The sequence below is a fragment of the Mesoplodon bidens genome, assembly GCF_964165515.1.
Source record: "Mesoplodon bidens genome assembly, chromosome: 2".
In the NCBI taxonomy this organism is placed as follows: domain Eukaryota; kingdom Metazoa; phylum Chordata; class Mammalia; order Artiodactyla; family Ziphiidae; genus Mesoplodon; species Mesoplodon bidens.
The window spans coordinates 144552275-144577220 of record NC_138177.1 but is presented as its reverse complement, the minus strand read 5'-3'; the positions used below and the strand labels follow the sequence as shown (position 1 = coordinate 144577220).

Here is a 24946-nt window from a genome sequence, read left to right as displayed (position 1 = left end):
GATTTTCCAGATTCCTCTGATTTCTATTTTAATTCCACTGTTGTCAGAGAATATACCTCACATGATTTTTAAGCCACTTTAAGTCACTTTCTGTGACGTTTAATGGCTGAGCATATTTTCTACCTTAATGAATGCTGCAAATGCATGAGAAAAGAATATGTATTTTCCTATGGTTATGAGAAGCATTTTATACATTTCAAGTAGGTCGAACTGGTTGATATTCTGTTCGTATTTTCTGTCTGTTGTTCTGAACATTACTTTAAGAAAGGAGTGTTATCTCCAATTATAATTGTGGATTTGTTCTTTTCTCGTTGCAGTTCTATTGATTAGTTTTGTTTCACATACTTTCAAGCTTTTGTTATTATATACACACACATTTAGGATACTTATGTTTTTGTGATTAATTGACATTTTCATCATTATGAAATGTTCCCATTTATCCCTCATAATATTCTTTGTCCAGAAGTCTACTTCATTTAATATTAGCATAACATAATGTTGTTAATATAACATATATATTGATTACTATTTTCTTACATGTATATCTCAATCTTATGCTTTATACTTAAAGTGGGTTTCTTGTACATATATAATTGGTTTTCCTTTATTATCCAGTCTCACAATCTCTACCTTTCTCATAAGGATGTGAGATCATTTATATTTATTGTAATTATCTATAGTCTTATTTGTTTTCTATTTGTCCTATCTGATTTTTTTCTTTTATCATCTTTTTCTACCTTCATTTGCATTTATCAAATAGTTTTAGATATTCCATTTCATTTCAAACCTTGACTTAATAACCATTATGTGTGTTTTATTTTTAGTGATTACTCTAGGGTTTAGAATATGCATATTTAACTTCACAGAGTCCACCTTCAAGTAACACAGGACTTGTCTTACAACAGCATACTTCCTTTCCCCTTTCCTATTCTTTGCGCTGTTTCATACATTTACCTCTACATAATTTACAAAACACACAATACATTGCTCTTACTTTTACTTTATAATGTCATTTATCTCTTAAAGAAATTAAAAAGAAAGAAAATATTTTGTATATACCCAAATTTTTACCATTTCTGGTGCTTCTCATTTCTTTGTGTTAATCTGATTTCCCATCTGGTATCATTTTCTTTCAGCCTGAGGAACTTCCTTTAATATTTCTTGTAGTTTTTGTTTGTGCGAAAAAAATATCTTTATTTAGTCTTCATTTCTGAAAGATATTTTTGTTGGATATAGCATTCCAGGTTGACATTTTATTCCTTCGGCACTTAGAAATATCACCAAGTTGTTTCCTGGCTTGCATTGCTTCTGATAAGAAGTCTGTAGTCATTATTTTAAAATCTTTTTTTCCCTATATGGAATGTGTCTTTGTCTCTTCACCTCTGGCTACTTTAAATTTTCTTCTACGACTGATTTTCAGCAGTCTTAATATGATGTGGTTTTCTTTGAGTTACTCCTACTTGGAGTTACTAAGCTTCTTAGATCTGTAAGTTTATAGTTTTCATCAAATTGGGGTTGTTTTCTGTTATTATTTCTCTAAAATTTCCCCCTTTCTATTAGCTCCTCTGTTTGGGGGAATCTAATCACACATATATTAGGCCACTTTTTATTTCATGACAGGTCACTTAAGCTCTGTCCTTTTCCCTCTCCCCTGTATTTTTGCTGTGTGTACTTCACTTTACACTGTTTTTATTGCCATGTCTTCAAATTCATTGATCTTTTCTTTAATAGCATCTATCTGTTAAATCCTTCAGGGTAAATATTATATTTCAGATCTTAAATTTTAACTCTAGAATTTTCCTTTGGTTTTTTTCAATTCTTTCTTCAAGTTCTCGATTTCTTTTAAATCCTTAAGCATATTTATAACAGCTGTTTTAAAATTCTCCTAATTCCATTATTTTTGCCATTTATGAATATGTTTTTTTTTTTTTTTTAATAAATTTATTTATTTATTTATTTTTGGCTGTGTTGGGTCCTCGTTTCTGCGTGAGGGCCTTCTCTAGTTGCGGCGAGCGGGGGCCACTCCTCATCGCGATGCGCGGGCCTCTCACCATCTCGGCGTTTCTTGTTGTGGAGCACAGGCTCCAGACGCGCAGGCTCAGCAGTTGTGGCTCACGGGCCCAGTCGCTCCACGGCATGTGGGATCCTCCCAGACCAGGGCTCGAACCCGTGTCCCCTGCATTGGCAGGCAGACTCCCAACCACTGCGCCACCAGGGAAGCCCATGAATATGTTTTTATTTTCTAATTTTTCTTCAGGCTATGGGCCACATTTTGCTACTTCTCATGTCTCCTAGTTTTTGACTGAACACCAGACATTATGAAAATTACATTAATGAGGGTCTGCATTTAATGGTTTGCCCCTAAGGAGTGTAGAAGTTTATTTTGACAGGTCCTTACATTTCATGCATATAGGTTGATCCTTTTGAGACATCTTTATGACATTATTTTGGTGCATCTAAAGCAGTGATTCTCAAAAGTATAGTTCAGAAATTTGGGGGATTCCTTGAGACTGATTGTACAAAAGTAATGATCACTAGGTTCAAAAGCATTATCCCAATTCTATCACTAAGTGACTATTAATTACTGAGCCAATTTATAGGCCCTCTCTGGGCCTCAAATTCCACATTAATTTTTTTTAAAAAGCTAAGAATACATTTAATGCCACCTTTGTTCCCTTTTTTTAAATTAAAAAAATATCAACACAATGTGGCACCAAAAAGTAAGAAACGCCCACAAAGAAAAATGAGACTTAGTCTACCAGTAGACACAAGAAAATCAAACCTGTCACCTAGAAAAAACAAAATGAGAAATAATATATCATGTGGATTTTTCTCAAGCACAATTCTCAAAAACGAATTTCTTCCTCCTTTGTTCAAATCACATTTTTTGTAATGTCAGAAATCTTCTATTGCCTCCATTCATTTCCTTATTTTAAACATTATAAGCCACCAACCCCTACAAACACTTGTTTCAACTGTGAAACTATTCTTTTGAGAAAAATCAGATTAAGATTCTATAGCAGAAGCAACATTAGACTTTCAGGGCTAGAAAGGACCCAGCTCAGAGGCTGTTTTAAATCATTCTGGGATATGACTTACCCAAGAACAAGTAGTAAGTTAATGGCAAAGACTACAAGGCAATGTTTCATTGCTTTTCCCTCTACACCTTCCCATCTCAGATGTTCAAAGATGCAGCCCTTGTATATCTTGATGCTCAAACTTATAAACAAAAAGATCATTTCCATAACACCTATAATTATCAACAAGAATCATAAATATGTGCATATGTAGGCAGTCTGAAACAAAAGGATTCCAGAAAATGCTACTCATTTTTAGGTTATTTACAGTGTGTCAATGGGTCTAACAGGATTTGAGATTATACCCAACAATGCATACAAAACACTCTATCAGAATGCTATAAAGGCTGATGTTTAATTGTGTCTGTAAGATTAGAAGACAGAAGTCTTTTTTTCCTAAATATTAATGTTCCCCTTAATACAGAAAGAAACCTAATGATTATTACTAACATATAAGGGAAGTATTTAAAATAATTTTACAGGGAGCAAAAGTTCCAGTCATTTATGAAGCATAATGATCAGTAAAGATTATCAAACACTTTTCATTAGAAACTTTGTTTTCTGTTTACCTCTTTGCTTCTTGTATTGTAGAACCTTTACCCAAATAAAGACACTCTGTGCTCACTATCCATATAGCAGAATTGTTTTAGTTCAGTGGATAACAGACTGGGCTAAAAGTCAAAAGACAGTGACTGGCTGTTCTGGAGTCTGCTACTAACTACCATGGCAGGGCAGCCTCCCTGAGTTTTAAGCTTACATACCTGTAAAATAAAGCATTTAGACTAAATGTCCTCTAAGGGTTCTTCCAGTTCTAAAACCTCACATTCACATTCTACCCAATATGTGTACGGCACTAAGATAAGCACTTTGGAAAACACAGAAACTAAGTAATATGTCAGAATGGGAAGGGCTTCCTAACCACAAACATAGAAAGAAAAACTGTGAGGGAAAAGTTCAATACTGTAAAAATAAAACAACTTCTGTATCTCGAAAAGCACAATAAAATGAAAATGTAAATGGGGAAAATATTTGCTAAACAAGTAATGGATGAAAGTATAATCTCATTAATATACAAAAAATTCTTATAAATCTAAAAAATTTTTTAAAGAAAGTCACAATAGAATCATATAAACTTACATACAAAAGAGCCAATAAACCTAGTGTATTAACTGAGTAGTAAAAGAAAACTGAACTGAAAACATAAGATACCATTTATTTCTAAACTGACAAAGCTTTTTCTTTTCTTTTTTATTGTAATAAGATATATACCATAAAAATGTGCCACTTTAAAGTGTACAGTTCAGTGACATTAAGTACATTCCACATTGTGCAACCACCACCACTATCCATCTACAGAACTTTTCATCACCCCACAGTGCAACTCTGTATCCATTAAATAATTCCCCATTCCCACCTCCCCCCAGCCCCTGGTAACCACTATCTTCTTGCTGGAATCTGACTATTATAGGTATCTCTTATAAGTGGAATAATACATATTTGTCCTTGTTGCATCTGGCTTATGAAACATTCAGCATAGTGTCTTCAACATTCATCCATGTTGTAGTATATAGCAGAATTCCACTCCTTTTTTTTTTTGCGTTATGCGGGCCTCTCACTGTTGTGGCCTCTCCTGCTGCGGAGCACAGGCTCTGGACGCACAGGCTCAGTGGCCATGGCTCACAGGCCTAGCTGCTCTGCGGCATGTGGGATCTTCCCAGACCAGGGCACGAACCCGTGTCCCCTGCATCGGGAGGCGGACTCTCAACCACTGTGCCATCAGGGAAGCCCTCCATTCCTTTTTAAAGCTGAACAATATTCACTGTATGTATATACCACATTTTGCTTATCCATTCAACAGTCAATGGTCACTTGGGTTGCTTCTATTTTTTGTTCTGTTTTTCTGTAAAAGTTCCTACATTCAATTATCTGGGGTATATACTCAAAAGTGAAATTGATGGATTATATGGTAATTCTATGTTTAATTTTTTAAAGAACTGCCATACTCTTTCCCCAGCAGCTGCACCATTTTACATTCCTACCAGCAATGCACAAGGGTTCCAATTTCTTCATATCCTTGCCAACACTTGTTACTTTTTGTTTGGTTGGTTGTTTTTTAGAACAGTCATTCTAAGGGGTATGAAGTGGTATCTCATTGTGGTTTTGATTTGCATTTCGCTGATGATTCATGTTGTTCAGCATCTTTCCATGTGTTTACTGGTCACCTGTATATCTTCTCTGGAGAAACAACTATTCAAGTCCTTTGCCCATTAAAAAAAAATTTTTATTAAGATATCATGGACATATAACCATTGTGTAAGTTTAATGTATACATGTGTTGATTTGATACATTTATATATTGAAATATGATTACGATTGTAGCATTAGCTAACACCTCTATCATATCACATTATTATCATTTCTTTTTTGTAGTGGGAACAATTTTAATTGGGGTTTTTTGTTGTTGTTGAATTGTATGAGTTCTTTATATATTAGACCCTTATCAGACATATGGTTCAAAAATATTTTCTACCATTCTGTAGGTTGCTTTTTCATTCTATGGATAGCGTCCTGTGATGCATCAGAATTTTGAATTCTGATGAGGTCTGATTCACTTACTTTTTCTTTTGTTCCTGTATTTTAGTGTCATATACAATAAATCACTGCCAAACCCAATGTCATGAAGCTTTCCCCTTATATTTTCTTCTAAGAGTTTTATAGTCTGAGCTCTTATGTTGAGGTCTTTGTTGGTTTTGTTTTTTTAATATCACAAACTACTGGCAAGACTATAAATTAGTATACTGTTGATGGCAATTTAAAATAAGATTTCTCTAAAGAGTAATTTGGTAGAATATATCTAAAACTTTAAAAATGTGCATCCCTTCTCATGCAGAATTGCACCTCTAGGCAACTCTATGTAGAAAAATAATCACTGAGGTTCAATAAACTTCACTGCAGTATGTTACAGTGAGAGATCAGGAATGGAGGGGAGCTCAAAATAACCAGCAAAAGGAAAATGGTACAATAAATCATAGTACAGTCTTTAAAAACTGTGTGCTTCAAGAGTATTTTAAAATATGGAAAATGACGATGATATAACAGTACAAGTAAAAAAAAAGCAGATTCTAAAGCATCAAATATAGTTTATCTCAATTTTGTAAAATATAGATTTATACAACAGACATAGAATGAAACTGGAAGTAAATGCAGCAAAATGCTAACTGTAGTTAAAAGTAGAATTACTGGTATAATTTTTACTTTTTCCACACTTTTGTCCATTTCATAAAGTTTCTACAACAAACAATGGAGCAGGAATGCGGTTGGAAATGAATTATTCAAAAACAGAGGAAGGCAACTTCTATCCTAGGACTCAAGAAAGAAAGTGAACAAAGCAACTAATATCTGTTGCAAGTCTTTCTCCTAAGTGCCAGATTTCAACCATGTATATTGAGGAACTTGTTACTCATTCATTTTAAGCAAGAAAATCTAGCAGTAGAGCGAAGAATTGAGTGGGAAACAGAAAAGAGGAAAGCTATTAGCAGAGGGTATTAAAACAGCAAGATAAGAAAAAGTGAAGGAAGGTATAAACTGCTTATGTTGAAAATGGAAAAGGTGATGCACAAGACAGTAATCTGTGAAAAAGACTCTTTAGCAATGTTTCTTAAGACATAGTTCTTCAATTTCATCAGAATCACCTGTACTATTTGTTTTCAAAAATGCAGATTTGTGGGCTCTACCTCATTACAGAATTAGAATCTAAATCTACAGGATTTGGCCCAGGACTTATACATTTAATCAACCCCCCATTCCCTTCCCAAGGTGATTTTTATGCATATAAAATTAGAAACACTCCTATGGAGTTTAATAAATGGTAGAACCTGAGGATGAGAGGGATGGAGGAAAAGAAGAAATGGCTTAGCTATCAAGCATGTTGGTACCAGCTAGATGTTGCTGTGGACTCTCCATAATCCACAGCTCTGCCACAGAACTACTGCTTCATACTCGTTTACCTTAATAATCACTTCCGTCTAAAGGTGGTGGCTTTCTGTCATACTACTCACTGCTTAATTTGTCCTTCGGGGACTGTATTTTTTTAACGCCTGAAACTGCTTACCGTAAGAGCTTAACTAACATTTTAATGTCAAGCCTATCCTTAAACGACTAGAAGAGCACCTGGCACATAGTAGGCATACAATGAAATCAGAACCAGGTATTTACAAGGGAAGGAAAGCAGTAGGGCTAGAAAGGTAGGATAAGACCAGATAAGAAAGGGCGTATGTGCTAGGGTAATGCACTTGAACTTAGCCAAGAGGCAGTTTGATGAGATGGTATCTGACAAATGTATACTCCTGTAAAACCACCACCACAATCAAAATAAAGAACACTGCTGACCTGGGCTCTTTGGTGGGGCTAATGACAGACACTGGGAGGGCTCACGCCAAGGAGTACATCCCAGAACTTCTGCTGCCAGTGTCCTTGTCCCCACGGTGAAACAGCCACTCCCGGCCTCTGCAGGAGACCCTCCAACACTAGCAGCCATTTCAGGGGAAATGTAAGCAATCTGTCCTGTTCCTCTGATCTTAGCCTGGAGTTCTGGTGTCTGCAAGCACTTCTCATCTCTCAGAAAATACATCAGAAATACATCTACACGTGGAACAACTCCTACAGAACACCCACTGAACGCTGGCAGAAGATCTCAAACCTCCCAAAACACAAGAAACTCCCCACATACCTGGGTAGGACAGAAGAAAAAAGAATAAACAGAGACAAAAGAATAGGGACAGGACCTGCACCAGTGGGAGGGAGCTGTGAAGGAGGAAAGGTTTCCACACACTAGGAAGCCCCTTCTCGGGCGGAGACTGTGGGTGGTGGAGGGGGGAAGCTTCGGAGCCGCAGAGGAGAGCACGGCAACAGGGGTGCAGAGGGCAAAATGGAGAGATTCCCACACAGAGGATCAGTGCCGACCAGCACTCACCAGCCTGAGAGGCTTGTCCACTCACCCGCCGGGACGGGCAGGGGCTGGGAGCTGAGGCTTGGGCTTCGGTCGGAGCGCAGGGAGAGGACTGGGGTTGGCAGTGTGAACACAGCCTGCAGGGGGTTAGTGCACCACTGCTAGCCGGGAGGGAGTCCGGGAAAAAGTCTGGCCCTGCCGAAGAGGCAAGAGACTTTTTCTTCCCTGTTTGTTTCCTGGTGCCCGAGGAGAGGGGATTAAGAGTGCTGCTTAAAGGAGCTCCAGAGACGGGCGCGAGCCACGGCTAACAGCGCGGACACCAGGGACGGGCATGAGACGCTAAGGCTGCCGCTGCCGCCACCAAGAAGCCTGTGTGCGAGCACAGGTCACTATCCACACCTCCCTTCCGGGGAGCCTGTGCAGCCCGCCACTGCCAGGGTCCTGGGATCCAGGGACAACCTCCCCAGGTGAACGCACAGAGCGCCTCAGGCTGGTGCAACGTCCTGCCGGACTCTGCCGCCGGAGGCTCGCCCCGCACTGTGGCCCTCCCTACCCCCAGCCTGAGTGAGCCAGAGCCCCCGAATCAGCTGCTCCTTTAACCCCGCCCTGTCTGAGTGAAGAACAGACGCCCTCCTACGACCTACATGCAGAGGCGGGGCCAAATCCAAAGCTGAGCCCCAGGAGCTGTGCGAACAAAGAAGAGAAAGGGAAATCTCTCCCAGCAGCCTCAGGAGCAGAGGATTAAATCTCCACAATCAACTTGATGTACCTGCATCTGTGGAATACATGAATAGACAACGAATCATCCCAAATTGAGGAGCCAGGAGTCAGAGCTGTGCCTCTGAGGTGGGAGAGCCAACTTCAGGACACTGGTCCACAAAAGACCTCCCAGCTCCACATAATATCAAAAGGCGAAAATCTCCCAGAATCCCCATCTCAACACCAACACCCAGCTTCACTCAACGATCAGCAAGCTACAGTGCTGGACACCCTATGCCAAACAACTAGCAAGACGGGAACACAAAGCCACCCATTAGCAGACAGGCTGCCTAAAATCATAATAAGTACACAGACACCCCAAAACACACCACCAGACGTGGACCTGCCAACCAGAAAGACAAGATCCAGCCTCATCCACCAAAATACAGGCACTAGTCCCCTCCACCAGGAAGCCTACACAACCCACTGAACCACCTTCAGCCACTGGGGACAGACACCAAAAACAACGGGAACTACGAACCTGCAGCCTGCAAAACAGAGACCCCAAACACAGTAAGATAAGCAAAATGAGAAGACAGAAAAACACACAACAGATGAAGGAGCAAGATAAAAACCCACCAAACCTAACAAATGAAGAGGAGCTAGGCAGTCTACCTGAAAAAGAATTCAGAATAATGATAGTAAAGATGATCCAAAATCTTGGAAATAGAATAGAGAAAATGCAAGAAACATTTAACAAGGACCTAGAATATCTAAAGATGAAACAAGCAACAATGAACAACACAATAAATGAAATTAAAAATACTCTAGAAGGGATCAATAGCAGAATAACTGAGGCAGAAGAACGGATAAGTGACCTGGAAGATAAAATAGTGGAAATAACTACTGCAGAGCAGAAGAAAGAAAAAAGAATGAAAAGAACTGAGGACAGTCTCAGAGACCTCTGGGACAACATTAAACGCACCAACATTCTAATTATAGGGGTCCCAGAAGAAGAAGAGAAAAAGAAAGGGACTGAGAAAATATTTGAAGAGATTATAGTTGAAAACTTCCCTAATATGGGAAAGGAAATAGTTAATCAAGTCCAGGAAGCACAGACAGTCCCATATAGCATAAATCCAAGGAGAAACATGCCAAGACACATATTAATCAAACTGTCAAAAATTAAATACAAAGAAAACATATTAAAAGCAGCAAGGGAAAAACAACAAATGACACACAAGGGAATCCCCATAAAGTTAAGAGCTGATATTTCAGCAGAAAACTCTGCAAGCCAGAAGGGACTGGCAGGACAAATTTAGAGTGATGAAGGAGAAAAACCTACAAATAAGATTACTCTACCCAGCAAGGATCTCATTCAGATTTGATGAAGAAATTAAAACCTTTACAGAGAAGCAAAAGCTAAGAGAGTTCAGCACCACCAAACCAGCTTTACAACAAATGCTAAAGGATCTTCTCTAGGCAAGAAACACACGAGAAGGAAAAGACCTACAATAACAAACCCAAAACAATTAAGAAAATGGGAATAGGAACATACATATCGATAATTACCTTAAATGTAAATGGATGAAATGCTCCCACCAAAACACAAAGACTGGCTGAATGGATACAAAAAAAAGATCCATATATATGCTGTCTACAAGAGGCCCGCTTCAGACCTAGAGACACATACAGAATGAAAGCGAGGGGATGGAAAAAGATATTCCATGCAAATGGAAACCAAAAGAAAGCTGGAGTAGCAATTCTCATATCAGACAAAATAGACTTTAAAATAAAGACTATTAGAAGAGACAAAGAAGGACACTACTTAATGATCAAGGGATCAATCCAAGAAGAAGATATAACAGTTGTAAATATTTATGCACCCAACATAGGAGCACCTTAATACATAAGGCAAGTACTAACAGCCATAAAAGGGGAAATCGACAGTAATACATTCATTGTAGGGGACTTTAACACCCCACTTTCACCAATGGACAGATCATCCAAACTGAAAATAAATAAGGCAACATAAGCTTTAAATGATACATTAAACAAGATGGACTTAATTGATATTTATAGGACATTCCATCCAAAAACAACAGAATACTCATTTTTCTCAACTGCTCATGGAACATTCTCCAGGATAGATCATATCTTGGGTTACAAATTAAGCCTTGGTAAATTTAAGAAAATTGAAATTGTATCAAGTATCTTTTCCGACCACAACGCTATGAGACTAGATGTCAATTACAGGGAAAGATCTATAAAAAATACAAACACATGGAGGCTAAACAATACACTACTTAATAACGAAGTGATCACTGAAGAAATCAAAGAGGAAATCAAAAAATACCTAGAAACAAATGACAATGGAGACACAATGAGCCAAAACTTACGTGATGCAGCAAAAGCAGTTCTAACAGGGAAGTTTATAGCAATACAATCCGACCTTAAGAAACAGGAAACATCTCGAATAAACAACCTAACCTTGCACCTAAAGCAATTAGAGAAAGAAGAATAAAAAACCCCCAAAGTTAGCAGAAGGAAAGAAATCCTAAAGATCAGATCAGAAAAAAATGAAAAAGAAATGAAGGAAACAATAGCAAAGATCAATAAAACTAAAAGTTGGTTCTTTGAGAAGATAAACAAAATTGATAAACCATTAGCAAGACTCATCAAGAAAAAAAGGGAGAAGACTCAAATCAATAGAACTGGAAATGATAAAGGAGAAGTAACAACTGACACTGCAGAAATACAAAAGATCATGAGAGATTACTACAAGCAACTCTATGCCAATAAAATGGACAACCTGGAAGAAATGGACAAATTCTTAGAAATGCACAACCTGCCAAGACTGAATCAGGAAGAAATAGAAAATATGAATAGACCAATCACAAGCACTGAAATTGAAACTGTGATTAAAAATCTTCCAACAAACAAAAGCCCAGGACCAGATGGCTTCACAGGCGAATTCTATCAAACATTTAGAGAAGAGCTAACACCCATCCTTCTCAAACTCTTCCAAACAATTTCAGAGGAAGGAACACTCCCAAACTCATTCTATGAGGCCACCATCACCTTGATACCAAAACCAGGCAAGGATGTCACAAAGAAAGAAAACTACAGGCCAATATCACTGATGAACATAGATGCAAAAATCCTCAACAAAATACTAGCAAACAGAATCCAACAGCACATTAAAAGGATCATACACCATGATCAAGTGGGGTTTATTCCAGGAATGCAAGCATTCTTCAATATACGCAAATCAATCAATGTGATACACCATATTAACACACTGAAGAAGAAAAACCATATGATCATCTCAATAGATGCAGAGAAAGCTTTCGACAAAATTCAACACCCATTTATGATAAAAACCCTGCAGAAAGCAGGCATAGAGGGAACTTTCCTCAACATAATAAAGGCCATATATGACAAACCCACAGCCAACATCGTCCTCAATGGTGAAAAACTGAAACCATTTCCACTAAGATCAGGAAAAAGACAAGGCTGCCCACTCTCACCACTCTTATTCAACTTAGTTTTGGAAGTTTAGCCACAGCAATCAAAGAAGAAAAGGAAATAACAGGAATCCAAATTGGAAAAGAAGAAATAAAGCTGTCACTGTTTGCAGATGACATGATACTATACATAGAGAATCCTAAAGATGCTACCAGAAAACTACTAGAGCTAATCAATGAATTTGGTAAAGTAGCAGGATACAAAATTAATGCACAGAAATCTCAGGCATTCCTGTACACTAATGATGAAAAATCTGAAAGTGAAATCAAGAAAGGAAAACACTCCCATTTACCACTGCAACAAAAAGAATAAAAAATCTAGGAATAAACCTACCTAAGGAGACAAAAGACCTGTATGCAGAAAATTATAAGACACTGATGAAAGAAATTAAAGATGATACAAGTAGATGGAGAGATATACCATGCTCCTGGATTGGAAGAATCAATATTGTGAAAATGGCTCTACTACTCAAAGCAATCTACAGATTCAATGGAATCCCTATCAAACTACCACTGGCATTTTTCACAGAACTAGAACAAAAAATTTCAAAATTTGTTTGGAAAAACAAAAGACCCCCAATAGCCAAAGCAATCTTGAGAACGAAAAACGGAGCTGGAGGAATCAGGCTCCCTGACTTCAGACTACACTACAAAGCTATAGTAATCAGGACAGTGTGGTACTGGCACAAAAACAGAAAGATAGATCAATGGAACAGGATAGAAAGCCCAGAGATAAACCCACACACATATGGTCAACTTATCTTTGATAAAGGAGGCAGGAATGTACAGTGGAGAAAGGACAGCCTCTTCAATAAATGGTGCTGGAAAAACTGGACAGGGACATGTAAAAGTATGAGATTAGATCATTCCCTGACACCATACACAAAAATAAGCTCAAAATGGATGAAAGACCTAAATGTAAGGCCAGAAACTATCAAACTCTTAGAGGAAAACATAGGCAGAACACTCTATGACAAAAATCACAGCAAGATCCTTTTGGACCCACCTCCTAGAGAAATGGAAATAAAAACAAAGATAAACAAATGGGACCTAATGAAACTTCAAAGCTCTTGCACAGCAAAGGAAACCATAAAGAAGACCAAAAGACAACCCTCACAATGGGAGAAAATATTTGCAAATGAAGCAACTGACAAAGGATTAATCTCCAAAATTTATAAGCAGCTCATGCAGCTCAATAGCAAAAAAACAAACAACCCAATCCAAAAATGGGCCAAAGACTTAAATAGGCATTTCTCCAAAGAAGATATACAGACTGCCAAGAAACACATGAAAGAATGCTCAACATCATTAATCATTAGAGAAATGCAAATCAAAACTACAATGAGATATCATCTCACACCAGTCAGAATGGCCATCATCAAGAAATCTAGAAACAATAAATGCTGGAGAGGGTGTGGAGAAAAGGGAACACTCTTGCACTGCTGGTGGGAATATGAATTGGTACAGCCACTATGGAGAACAGTATGGAGGTTCCTTAAAAAACTAAAAATAGAACTACCATATGACCCAGCAATCCCACTACTGGGCATATACCCTGAGAAAACCATAATTCAAAAAGAGACATGTACCAAAATGTTCATAGCAGCTCTATTCACAATAGCCCGGAGATGGAAACAACCTAGGTGTCCATCATCGGATGAATGGATAAAGAAGATGTGGCCCATATATACAATGGAATATTACTCAGCCATAAAAAGAAACGAAACTGAGCTATTTGTAATGAGGTGGATAGACCTAGAGTCTGTCATACAGAGTGAAGTAAGTCAGAAAGAGAAAGACAAATACCGTATGCTAACACATATATATGGAATTTAAGAAAAAAAAAAAGTCATGAAGAACCTAGGGGTAAAACGGGAATAAAGACACAGACCTACTTGAGAATGGACTTGAGGATATGGGGAGGGGGAAGGGTAAGCTGTGACAAAGCGAAAGAGAGGCATGGACATATATACACTACCACACGTAAGGTAGATAGATAGTGGGAAGCAGCCGCATAGCACCGGGAGATCGGCTCAGTGCTTTGTGACTGCCTGGAGGGGTGGGATGGGGAGGGTGGGAGGGAGGGAGACACAGAAGGGAAGGGATGTGGGAACAGATGTATATGTATGACTGATTCACTTTGTTATAAAGCAGAAACTAATAAAAAAACAAAGAAAGAAAATGTAGTATATACATACAATGGAATATTATTCAGCTTTTAAAAAGGAAGGAAATCCTCTAATATGCTATAACATGGATGAGCCTTTCACTTATCATATGAAGTGAAATAAGCCAGAAAGACAAATGTTTCGTGATTCCACTTATATAAGGTATTTAAAGTCGTCAAACTCATAGACGCAGAAAGCAGAATGATGACTGCCAGGGGGCTTGCAGGAGGGGAAAATGGGAAGTTGCTGTTCAGTGGATATAGAGTTTCACTTACTCAAGATGAAACAGTTCTAGAGATCCACTGTACAACAATGTACCCATAGTTAATAAAACTATACTGTATATATCTCATTTTTAAAATAAAAAGGAATGTATAGGAGAATATTTGGGGGCATGGGGATGGGCACAGGGAGAAGGGACTAGACTAGGGGAGGAATCCAGGCAAAAAAAGAAACAAGTACAAAGGCCCTGAGCTAATAACCTATTCAAGGAACTGAAAGAGGTCCGTCACAACTCAGACATGGTGAGTAAGAAGGAGTCATGTTAAAAGATTTGAATTTTATCCCCAAAACAATGGAAAGTTTCTAAATGGTTTAAAGTAAGGGAATAACAATCTGATTCATGTTTGGGAATGGATCACTCTTTTAACAGACTTGCTTTTCTCTGTAATGCAGCGGTCCCCAACATTTTTGGTACCAGGGACTGGTTTTGTGGAAGACAGTTTTTCCACAGACGGGGTGCGGGGATGGTTTCAGAATGATTCAAGCACATTACATTTATTGTGCACTTTATTTCTATTATTCTTACATAGTAATATATAAGGAAATAATTATACAACTCACCATAATGCAGAATCAGTGGGAGCCCTGAGCTTGTTTTCCTGCAACTAGATGGTCCCATCTGGGGGTGACGGGAGACAGTGACACCCAAAGTGTGTTGCTTATGTCCAGTCTACTCCGTAATCTCATTTTGGTTGCTGTCACTGCAGAAAACCCTGCTTCACAAAAATAGGATGTTGGAAATGGAAGCAGCCTTTTCAGTGCTTTTGTGGCAATCTCAGGATATTCCTTCCATCTTGACTTTCATCCAGAACGTATGGAGATTTCAGGTTGTCTCACGCATACTTTTAAGGCCACCGTCATTTGCGATCTCAAGCAGTTGATCCTCTTCTAGCACGGACAAAGTCGATTTACCTGGCTTATTCACAAATAGGTCATGGATCCATTCCTTCCCAGTTCAGTCTTCTGTGGTTGGGAAGTAATGCTCAAACTCTTTTGAAAGCTGAGATAGGTGATCACGCACCAGCTGGGAGAAAGAAGGCCCTGGCTCAGTCTCTTTCAAAATCTCTGCTAATGTTTGAAACATGTCAAAAATCCCAATGTTCACTTGTTGCCCCCATAGTTCAAGTTTGGCTTTGAATGCAGCCACTTTATCTGCCGACTTGAACACAGCTGTCGTTCTCCCCTGAAGTGACAGATTGAGTTCGTTGAGCAGGTGGAATATGTCACACAAGTAAGCAAGTTTGTGACCCATTCTGTGGCACTGAAATGTGCTGCCAGTGGTGACCCTTTTTCTAAAAGAAATCTCTGGAGTGGTTCTCATAACTCAAAAACTCTGGCCAGTGATCTACGTTTAGAAAGCCATCTCACTTCTGTGTGTAAGAGAAGACGTGTGTACTCTGCATCCTCCTCCTCACAGAGCTGCGTGAACAGATGTGAGTTAAGGGCATGTACTTTAATATGGCTGATAATTTTAATCACATCCTGCAAAATGCTGTTAAGTTCAGGTGACATTTTTCAGCTAGCCAGCATTTCTCTACGGATGATACAGTGCATAGACTTACATTTGAGAAACGACCTCTTTGACCCGAGTTGCAAAACCAGAAAGCCGTCCAGTCATGGCAGCTGCTCCATCCATGCATATACTGACACAAAATGACCAATTCAGTTTTCTTAATATGTAATAATTCAAAGACTTGAATAGTTCTGCAGCTGTAGTGTTGGTTGGCAACAAAAATGCACATAACATACCCTCATGAGCATCCTCTAGAAAAATATATCGCACAAAAACAAGCACTGTTGCCTTGTTGTCAACATCGGTAGACTTGTCAACCAGGATTGCGTACCACAGTAACTCATTAATCCTGTCTAACAATTATGCCTCAATATCCTCTGCTATTTCATCAATTCATCTAGTTATGGTGCTAGCTGAAAGAGGAACACGTGCCACCTTTTGAACTGCAGCCCCTCTGAAAAGTTCATGACAAATGTCCTTAGCAGCAGGCAGGATCAACTCTTCACCAATAGTAAGGGGCTTCTTAGCTTTAGCAATGCAGTTAGCCACTAAGAATGATGCTCTCAGTGCAGACACATTTGATGAAGTGGTGGCCTTCAACAATTGCTTCTCTTCTTGTGTTCACATTTTTTTCTTTTGAAAAACTCCAAAGGCTTGTCTTTTAATGCAGGGTGCTTGGTCTCCATGTGGCAAAGCAGTTTTGAAGGCTTCACAGCTGCATTGGATAACCAGTTGCCACATATTATACAAATCGGGGTTAGAGAATGTCAATCACCTGTTGCAATGAACCTGTAATTTAAGTAGGAGTCTTGGTATATTCTTTTATTTTTTTATTTTATTTTATTTTTTTTTTTTTTGCTGTACGCGGGCCTCTCACTGCTGTGGCCTCTCCCGTTGCGGAGCACAGGCTCCGGACACACAGGCTCCGCGGCCATGGCTTGCGGGCCCAGCCACTCCGCGGCATGTGGGATCTTCCGGGATAGGGGCACGAACCCGTGTCCCCTGCATCGGCAGGCGGACTCTCAACCACTGCGCCACCAGGGAAGCCCAGGTATATTCTTTTAAATGCAGCTTTCTTTTTGTGGGCAGTCTTAGAGTCTTCTGCTGTCTCATCATTGGGTCTTTGCCCCTTTTCAAAGAAGCTCTCCAGCGACGTTTGTTTTTTACTCATTTTGGCTAGGGTTAGCTCGTGGGCTTACCAAAACTGTGACTGAGACAAGTGCGCAGAGTGGGAAAGAGGCGCGGATAGTAGTGGTAAATAAAATAATGGGCGGGCCACTCATGGACTAAAATAAGTGTCGGATTCTGACTTAAAGCCTGCCACCAGACACTGCTATACAATTGAAGTACATCAACTCACTTGCCACTATAAAGCCTTGCCACCACATCCAGCTTAATTGTCACTTGCCACTCACTGATAGGGTTTTCATAAGAGTCTGCAAGCAATTGATTTATTATGGTCTCTGTGCAGTCAAACCTCTCTGCTGATGATAATCTGTATTTGCAGCTGCTCCCCAGTGCTAGCTAGCATCACCACCTCAGCTCCACCTCAGATCATCAGGCATTAGATTCACCTAAGGAGCGTGCAACCTAGATCCCTCGCATGCACAGTTCACAGTAGGGTTGGAGCTCCTATGAGAATCTAATGTCGCTGCTGATCTGACAGGAGGCGGAGCTCAGGCAGTAATGCAAGCGATGGGGAGCGGCTATAAATACAGATGAAGCTTTGCTCGCTTGCCTGCCGCTCACCTCCTGCTGTGCATCTCAGTTCCTAACAGGCCACAGACTGGTACCTCATTTAATAAAATGACATAAAATTAGGAAAGGATCTCCCCAAAAAGGAACAAAGGCAAAAGTTCAGAAATATCTAAAATTTAGATATAAGGCAAAACCATATTAAAATAGAAATTAATATAATTTCTAGTTCTACAACAAACATGGATCAAATAATCTGAATCAAACATGAATTCAACATAGTTTCTCTACAGAACTTTGGTAAAGTTTGTCTGAAAATGGCAGGCATACACTATGAGTCTCCTTTGAGAGAACAGTCCTACTCATTTATTTAGCTGGCAGGGAGAAGAAGTGATGGAAATGTCTTATTTCTGATTTCTCATTAATCATAGTATTAAAAATGAAGGAGCTTCAGCTATAAAGTCTGATATCAATATACTTAATAATTCTGGTGTTTTTTAAAGCTCTGAGATGTTTGATTTGTATCTGCCCTAAAACAGCTTCATATACCATTCTGCATATGTGGAACAAACAAAAATTATTCTCAAACTTACCTCAATCTGAAGACAGTATTTAAAATGAGAACACAATAATCTGTATGAAACAATATCAAACTGGTTTTTTTCCTTCTTGTCAGCAGTCAACTCAAAAGAAAAGAATATAAACTGAATGTTTACCTAATGAATTATATGTGGAGGCTATATGGTAGGAAAAACCTTACCAACGGTACAGCTGTCTTCAAGTACCACATCAACATTTCTGTCTCTGTACTCAACCCTGAAGTCCAGCATCCGAGGTTGCCTTTCTACAATTTGCCTAGATGGCATTACAGGTCGAAATGCTGAAGAGGAAGAGGGAGCAGGAGCAGGAGCTGGAGCTGGGTGACTTGCTGGATCAAATGCAGGTCCTGATATAGGCTCACCCCCATATTCACTGAAATATTGACATAAAAGAAGGATTATCATCAACCAAATAACTACAGATTACCACTAAGGACCCACTCCATACAGTAAGTCCCCTACATACAAACCTTCAAGTTGCGAACTTTCAAAGATGCAAAAGTATTATAAACCTATTACAGCACAATACTATATGGCCGATTGTGTTAGTTGGGTACCTAGGCTAACTTTGTTGAACTAACGAACTAACTGGACTTACGAAAGCACTCTCGAAACAGAACTCATTTGTATAGAGGGGACTTAACTGTACTTGGCTTGTGTTGTTCTTCATATCAAATTTACCTACCTGTGCATCATGGACTAAGTAAGTTCTAATTCTTCCACAAAATCTCTCCCAATGACTGAAAGCCACATTACTCTCCCTCCCATCCTTGCCTTTCTATGTCTGTTAGCAGTATCACACATATCTCATTTAATTAGATTTTTGCCTTATGCTGTTATGATGCTGATAAAACATCATTTTCAACTCTGTGAATTACTAACAGTGTCTTCTTAACCCACTCTCATTTACTTACCGAATCATTAATTGATTCATTAACTCTACTTTCCACAAAAACTATTCTGAAACTTTACCATCATTAAACCTCCATTCTCCCTCTCACTCCTCAGTCTTAAAATATATTTTTCGTACTTTGCAGAGAAAACAGACGCCATCAAGAAGAAATTCCCTTACCTTTCTAACATCAAATCCACAAACTAACCTGCATATGCACTCTCTTTCTCTAAATAGAGAAGACATGATTCTATACGCATCTACTCATTAGCTTTACATTATGGATTATCCCTTTCCCTTCCATTATCTTCAACATCTCCTTCTCTTCTGGATTCTTCTCAGAAACATTTAAACATGGTTGAATCTCTCCCTTCTTAAAGAATAAAAATGAAATCGTGGCTCTGTCCACTTAATAACTGTCTCATTTGTAAAATAGGAAAATTAATTATATTTGTAAGGATTAGATCAAATAATGTGTATGAAAAGCTTAGCACAATGCCTAGTACTTAGTAAGATCCCAAACCTCAAACCCAGTATAGCCAAAGTTTAAACGATGAATGTTTCCCCAAGCCTGATTTTCCCATTTATTCCACATATTAGCTACCCAAGCTAAAAACCTCTGGCATTATCCTTGCCCTCTTTTTCTCTCTCAACTCCCACATCTAACTAGTCCTTTCAGTTTTACCTCCTAAATATCTTTTAGATAAGTCATCTACCTTTCCCCTCCGAAGCTGTTACCCTAGTCCAAGCCACAGTCACCTCTTACACGGATTAATGCAATAGCCTAACTAATCTCTCCATACATACCCTTACCTCCCTGCATTTCATCCCATACCACCACTAGAGTGAAATTAAAGACAAATGTCTTCATATCATTTTCTTCTATACTCCCCTTTGCTCTTCATATAAATGGTCAAAGTGGCGTACAAGGCCCTATATGATCTGAATCCTATCTACCTTCCCATCGTCATCTTGTGCTATGCTATCTCCATCTCTCTATGCTAATAGCCAGAACAGCCTTTTGTTTTTTGTCTTACCTTGATCCTTCCTATTTCATGAGGTAACATAAAAACTATTCCTTCTAAGAATATTCTTTCCTTCCCATCCCATCCCCAAATTCTATCTTTCTTCTAGCTAATTATATTTATCTTTCATATCTCAGATTGAGTATTTTTCAACTCAGAGCATGTTTTACTACCTCAGACTAGTTCTAACATCTCACCACTATCAATAATTATGAAGCTCACATTTGTGTTTTTAATGGCTGTATCATCTGCTGAGTTCAAGATTTTATACATAGAAGATATACAAATATTTGACAAACTAATGAGTACAGAAATAATTATGAAGAATTTGGATTTTTTTTCTCTGACTTAAGTTATCATATATATACTGTTACTGTTTTTCCCCCCTCAGTAGGAAAAGTAGGGAGGGAGGAAACATAAGAAATGCTCCCATTAAATATCATTATTGTATAATTTTTCTCCACCACCAGAACTACAAGCTCAGTTCTAAAATATATTTTTTCTCACCCTGAATTTAAAGAAAAATAATGTGTTGGGGGTCCGAATAGGAACAACAACAAAAATGACCAAAAACTTGCCAAGTTAAGCATTGTTTATACAATTAAGAAGGAGAGAATATTTACATTTACTTCACACTGTTGCTTTGATCAGTGTTTATCAAATTATAGATTACATAATTGATTGAGTTGTGGTAAGTCTTTTAAAGAATACAATCAGAATAAGATTAAGAACAGAAAAGAATAGGATAGGATAGAAATTATCAGTATCTCTCACTAAATAGTTAGGACCAAGTATTATTTCATAAAACTTTTGATTCTGGGACATATTTGTAATATGTGTATTTTGGACTGCAAATATTTCTCATTGTAGGTCTTGTCAAAAAAGTTTGAAAGTGACTAGCTTAGATCTCACCAGAGTTCAGACACTCTAATCACTGATCCAAACAAAAAACTATTCATTCTCCCAGTTGTCAGAGTCAAGGAAAGTAATGTGGGAAGGAAAACATGAGAACAGAGAAAATGTCCAAAGCAGGAAGAATGTCACTGTTTGGAAGCCAAAGTGAGCTTTCTAGGCATCTATGAACAGAATCTGTGCAATAATACTTCACATATATAAATGTTGTCACAACTTCTCAGAACCTAAGAAAAACAGCTAATTAGCAGTTTGGTCACTGACATTGTTTTCTTAACTCCAAATTCATCCTTCTGTAGTCTATTCTGTAATGCAGGGGCTAGGATTCTACAAAATTATATTTTTCCTTTGGCATATGGTTTCCTGATAGACCTTTGTCAAATAGAGGATACTAGGTAGAGATTAGTAGTTAGGAGGAGGGGAGGAAAGACTTCCTTCTTCCTGTTTGCATGCATTTCAACCAGCATCACCCTACAGCTTTCAGTCTCCTGCTTTTTTCAGCACTCTTATAACCAGCTTCTTGTCATTCCCTCTGAGATATCACTAATGGCTGGACAGTATACATTCCACAGAGGTCTGATCCTCAGCTTCAAAGAGCTCCTCTGAGTTTCAAAGTTCTGTTAATCCCTTTGTTCCCTACACCTTCAAGCGGTAACTTCCTGAAGCAGTTATTATATCTAGGTTACTTCAGTTTTACTTTTTTGCTCTTCTAGTCTTCCACACCTGTGTAACCAATCCTACATTAAATCCCCTCTGTTAAAAATACCCTAGTGTGGTTTCATTTTCTTGATAATGGAGGTGTCCCAGGAAACAAAGGATTCAGGAACTGGCTTGATTATGGCCTTGACCTTCAATGCACTGCTGAGCTCCTTGCCAATGGAAAATGGGATACTAGTGATCCAAGCCATGCATTGGCATAATGATTAATTATCATTATTGAAACAAGTGCCGAAGGGAACCAAATGACTATCTGACCTGACCATTATGGTGGTAATAATGACGACAAGGACTATGAGCAGGCTGCTTCTGACTCTAAAGAAGAGCTTACAGAATAAAATGACACACTTGGGGTTTTTAAATTTCAGTTCAATTCATGACAAGAAAGTTACAGAGTTTCTGAAGTGGCACTTTAAAAAGAGTTTCTTATTTCTTGTAACCACAGGTATGATCTTCCTAATTGGACTCAAAATTTAATTTTGCAGCTTGCATACTTACAGTGAAAGTTGAATATACATACTTTCTACGTCTCTTTTGTGAAAGTTAAGGCACTGTTGTGGAAGGAGTGAGAACCTAAGATGTGAAATGGGGATACCTGAGTGGATTCAGATGAATGTTGGAATCTTGAACCCCTGGAGTCTCTCTGAGCCTCTTCTGTAAGCAGAAACAGCTCCTCCTCCCATGACTGAGAAGATTAGCCTCTTGCTTAAAAACTATGAATACTCTTACCTGAGACAGTTGCCTTGAAGGGGGATGTCTATTCTCAAAACCTACCTCCACCATTCCTTATTACCTCTAAAATGAGATGTAGGCATGTTCCAAGAAAATAAGTACGATGTCTTAACTGAGAAAAGACAGCTTACATCCAAAAGTAATTATAATATTTTGATAAATTATATCAGCAAAAACCTAGGGAATAGTTGTAGAAATGAATTTTAAGTGAGTTTGACCAAAAGAGTTTGAATCGGGCCAAATATAATATATTTGCTTAAGCAGTTTTAAGTATTTCTAATAGTTTCCTTGTCGACTGAATGAAACTTAAATCCCAAAGGAGTCTACATTTAATGAGGAGGAAATGCCCAAACTTTCCTGGCAAAATGTAGAACTCCAGATGCTTAGAAAAATATGAATGCTAAAGTGGATTAACCATGTACAACCTGAATATATTATACACATCCTCCTACTACATAATCCATGAGGTCCCAGAGAACACTGCACTAAAGCACTGAAAAATACATTAGTGAGGGAATCTACATCCTTGAAAAAATCTGTAGTGGCTGTCTTCTGTGGGTTGGGAATAACATGGGGAGATGACACCACTGAAAAAGACTCCCTAATAGGCATGACGAGATCCCAGAATGCATAGGTCAAATGGCAGAGTTTAACAAGAAAAAGGAGGGAGCAATGATGTTAACGGACAGCATGGACAAAATGTGGCAATCAGAAGATTTCAACCTGCAGAGACCTTTAGTAGTGCTTTACTGAACTTGGTACTTCTAAGAAACAAAATGAAAAGTCAGTTGACTAAAATATTACTTGATCTATAAACAACAGAAACCTAGATCTGGCAGCCTAGATCCTAACTTCTATAACTATAATGGAGGGTCACAGTCACTCCCAGTTGCCAAACACAAAGTCCTTGGTCCCCCGAAGACAATGCAACAGAGCCACATATGTGTATTGTAAATTTTCCTCTAAGAATTTCCCTAAGAGACCTGTAGCCATTTACTAGGGGTTTGTGTACTGAAAAAAGGAAAATATCTAGAGCTTTAGGGGATTACTAGATGCTAACTCTAATACTAATTCCTGGGGATACAAAAATGGAAGTTATGGTGGTAAATGAGGTTTTGGCCTAAATCCAGTCATAGAGTGGTCATTCAATCTATTTAACCTACCCTGTAGTTTTTTCCCCAGATCCCGATAGATAGCTCATATTGACTTCCTAATTCATGGAATTAGGGTTATTATGTAGGAGGAGACAACAGGAAGCAACTAAACTTGCATAGACTTTTTTTTTCCCTCTATTTTAATTTGCAAGCACCATGACAAGCATTTTGCTTCCTCTCAGCAGGGTAAACAATATACCTTCACTATATTTTCCTGAAGATTATAACAACTCTCTTGCTCTTTGGCATAATAATCTAGCCTGGATAGATCTTGATAACCCAGGTATTCCACAAAACATTATGGTGATGACAATGTAGATTGGTCCTGAAGAGCAAAAGTAGCAAGTACTTAGATGCTTTGGTAAGATACATGCATGCTAGAGATTAGGAGATACACACCACGAAAATGCAGAGGCCTTCACCATGGTGAAGTTTTGGGGTCCAGGGGTCAGAAGCATATTACGGTACATGGCTGGCTGCTGCACCTGGTATTTCTCATCAGTGCATAAGAGATATCTAAGCTAACTGAGAAAGAAAAACATTTGGACTGGGAAAGGAAAAAATGGTTATGTATAATATGCTGGTACCAACCAAAAACAGACTGCTGAAACATTACAATCCCAATCAAAGATATCCCTGAAAGACAGTAGTGAAAGAAAAGCCTCCCAGTGGGGAGAACTTAAGGTTGTACCACAGGTTGACCACTTCATTTAGAAGGAGAAATAACCTGAGATACAAATCTACATTGAATCACGGGCAATAGTTAATGGGCTGCCCAGCTGATCAGAGCTTGGAAAGAATAAAAAGAAAATTGGCTGACACACAAGTCTGGGGAAGAGGATTGGAAATGGATCATTTAGAATGAACACAAAATATGAATATATGTCATGGGGTGACTGCTATCTACAAGCTATCCACTTAAAAAAAAAAAGGCTCTCAATATGGATAAGATGACATTGTTCTGTTGATGTCAGTTAGCTTATTCCCTTACTACCCCAGGACTACT

At 38.5% G+C, this 24946-nt stretch overlaps 1 protein-coding gene across 1 annotated transcript in view; it reads right to left on the bottom strand.

Moving 5' to 3' along the window:
- FAF1 (Fas associated factor 1) overlaps positions 1-24946 on the bottom strand; it is a 486188-nt gene that overhangs the window by 283453 nt on the left and 177789 nt on the right. Inside the window, exon 4 of the mRNA XM_081223886.1 lies at positions 18670-18881. Coding sequence (XP_081080012.1) covers positions 18670-18881 — 212 coding nt within the window. The remainder of the gene's footprint in view (positions 1-18669; positions 18882-24946) is intronic.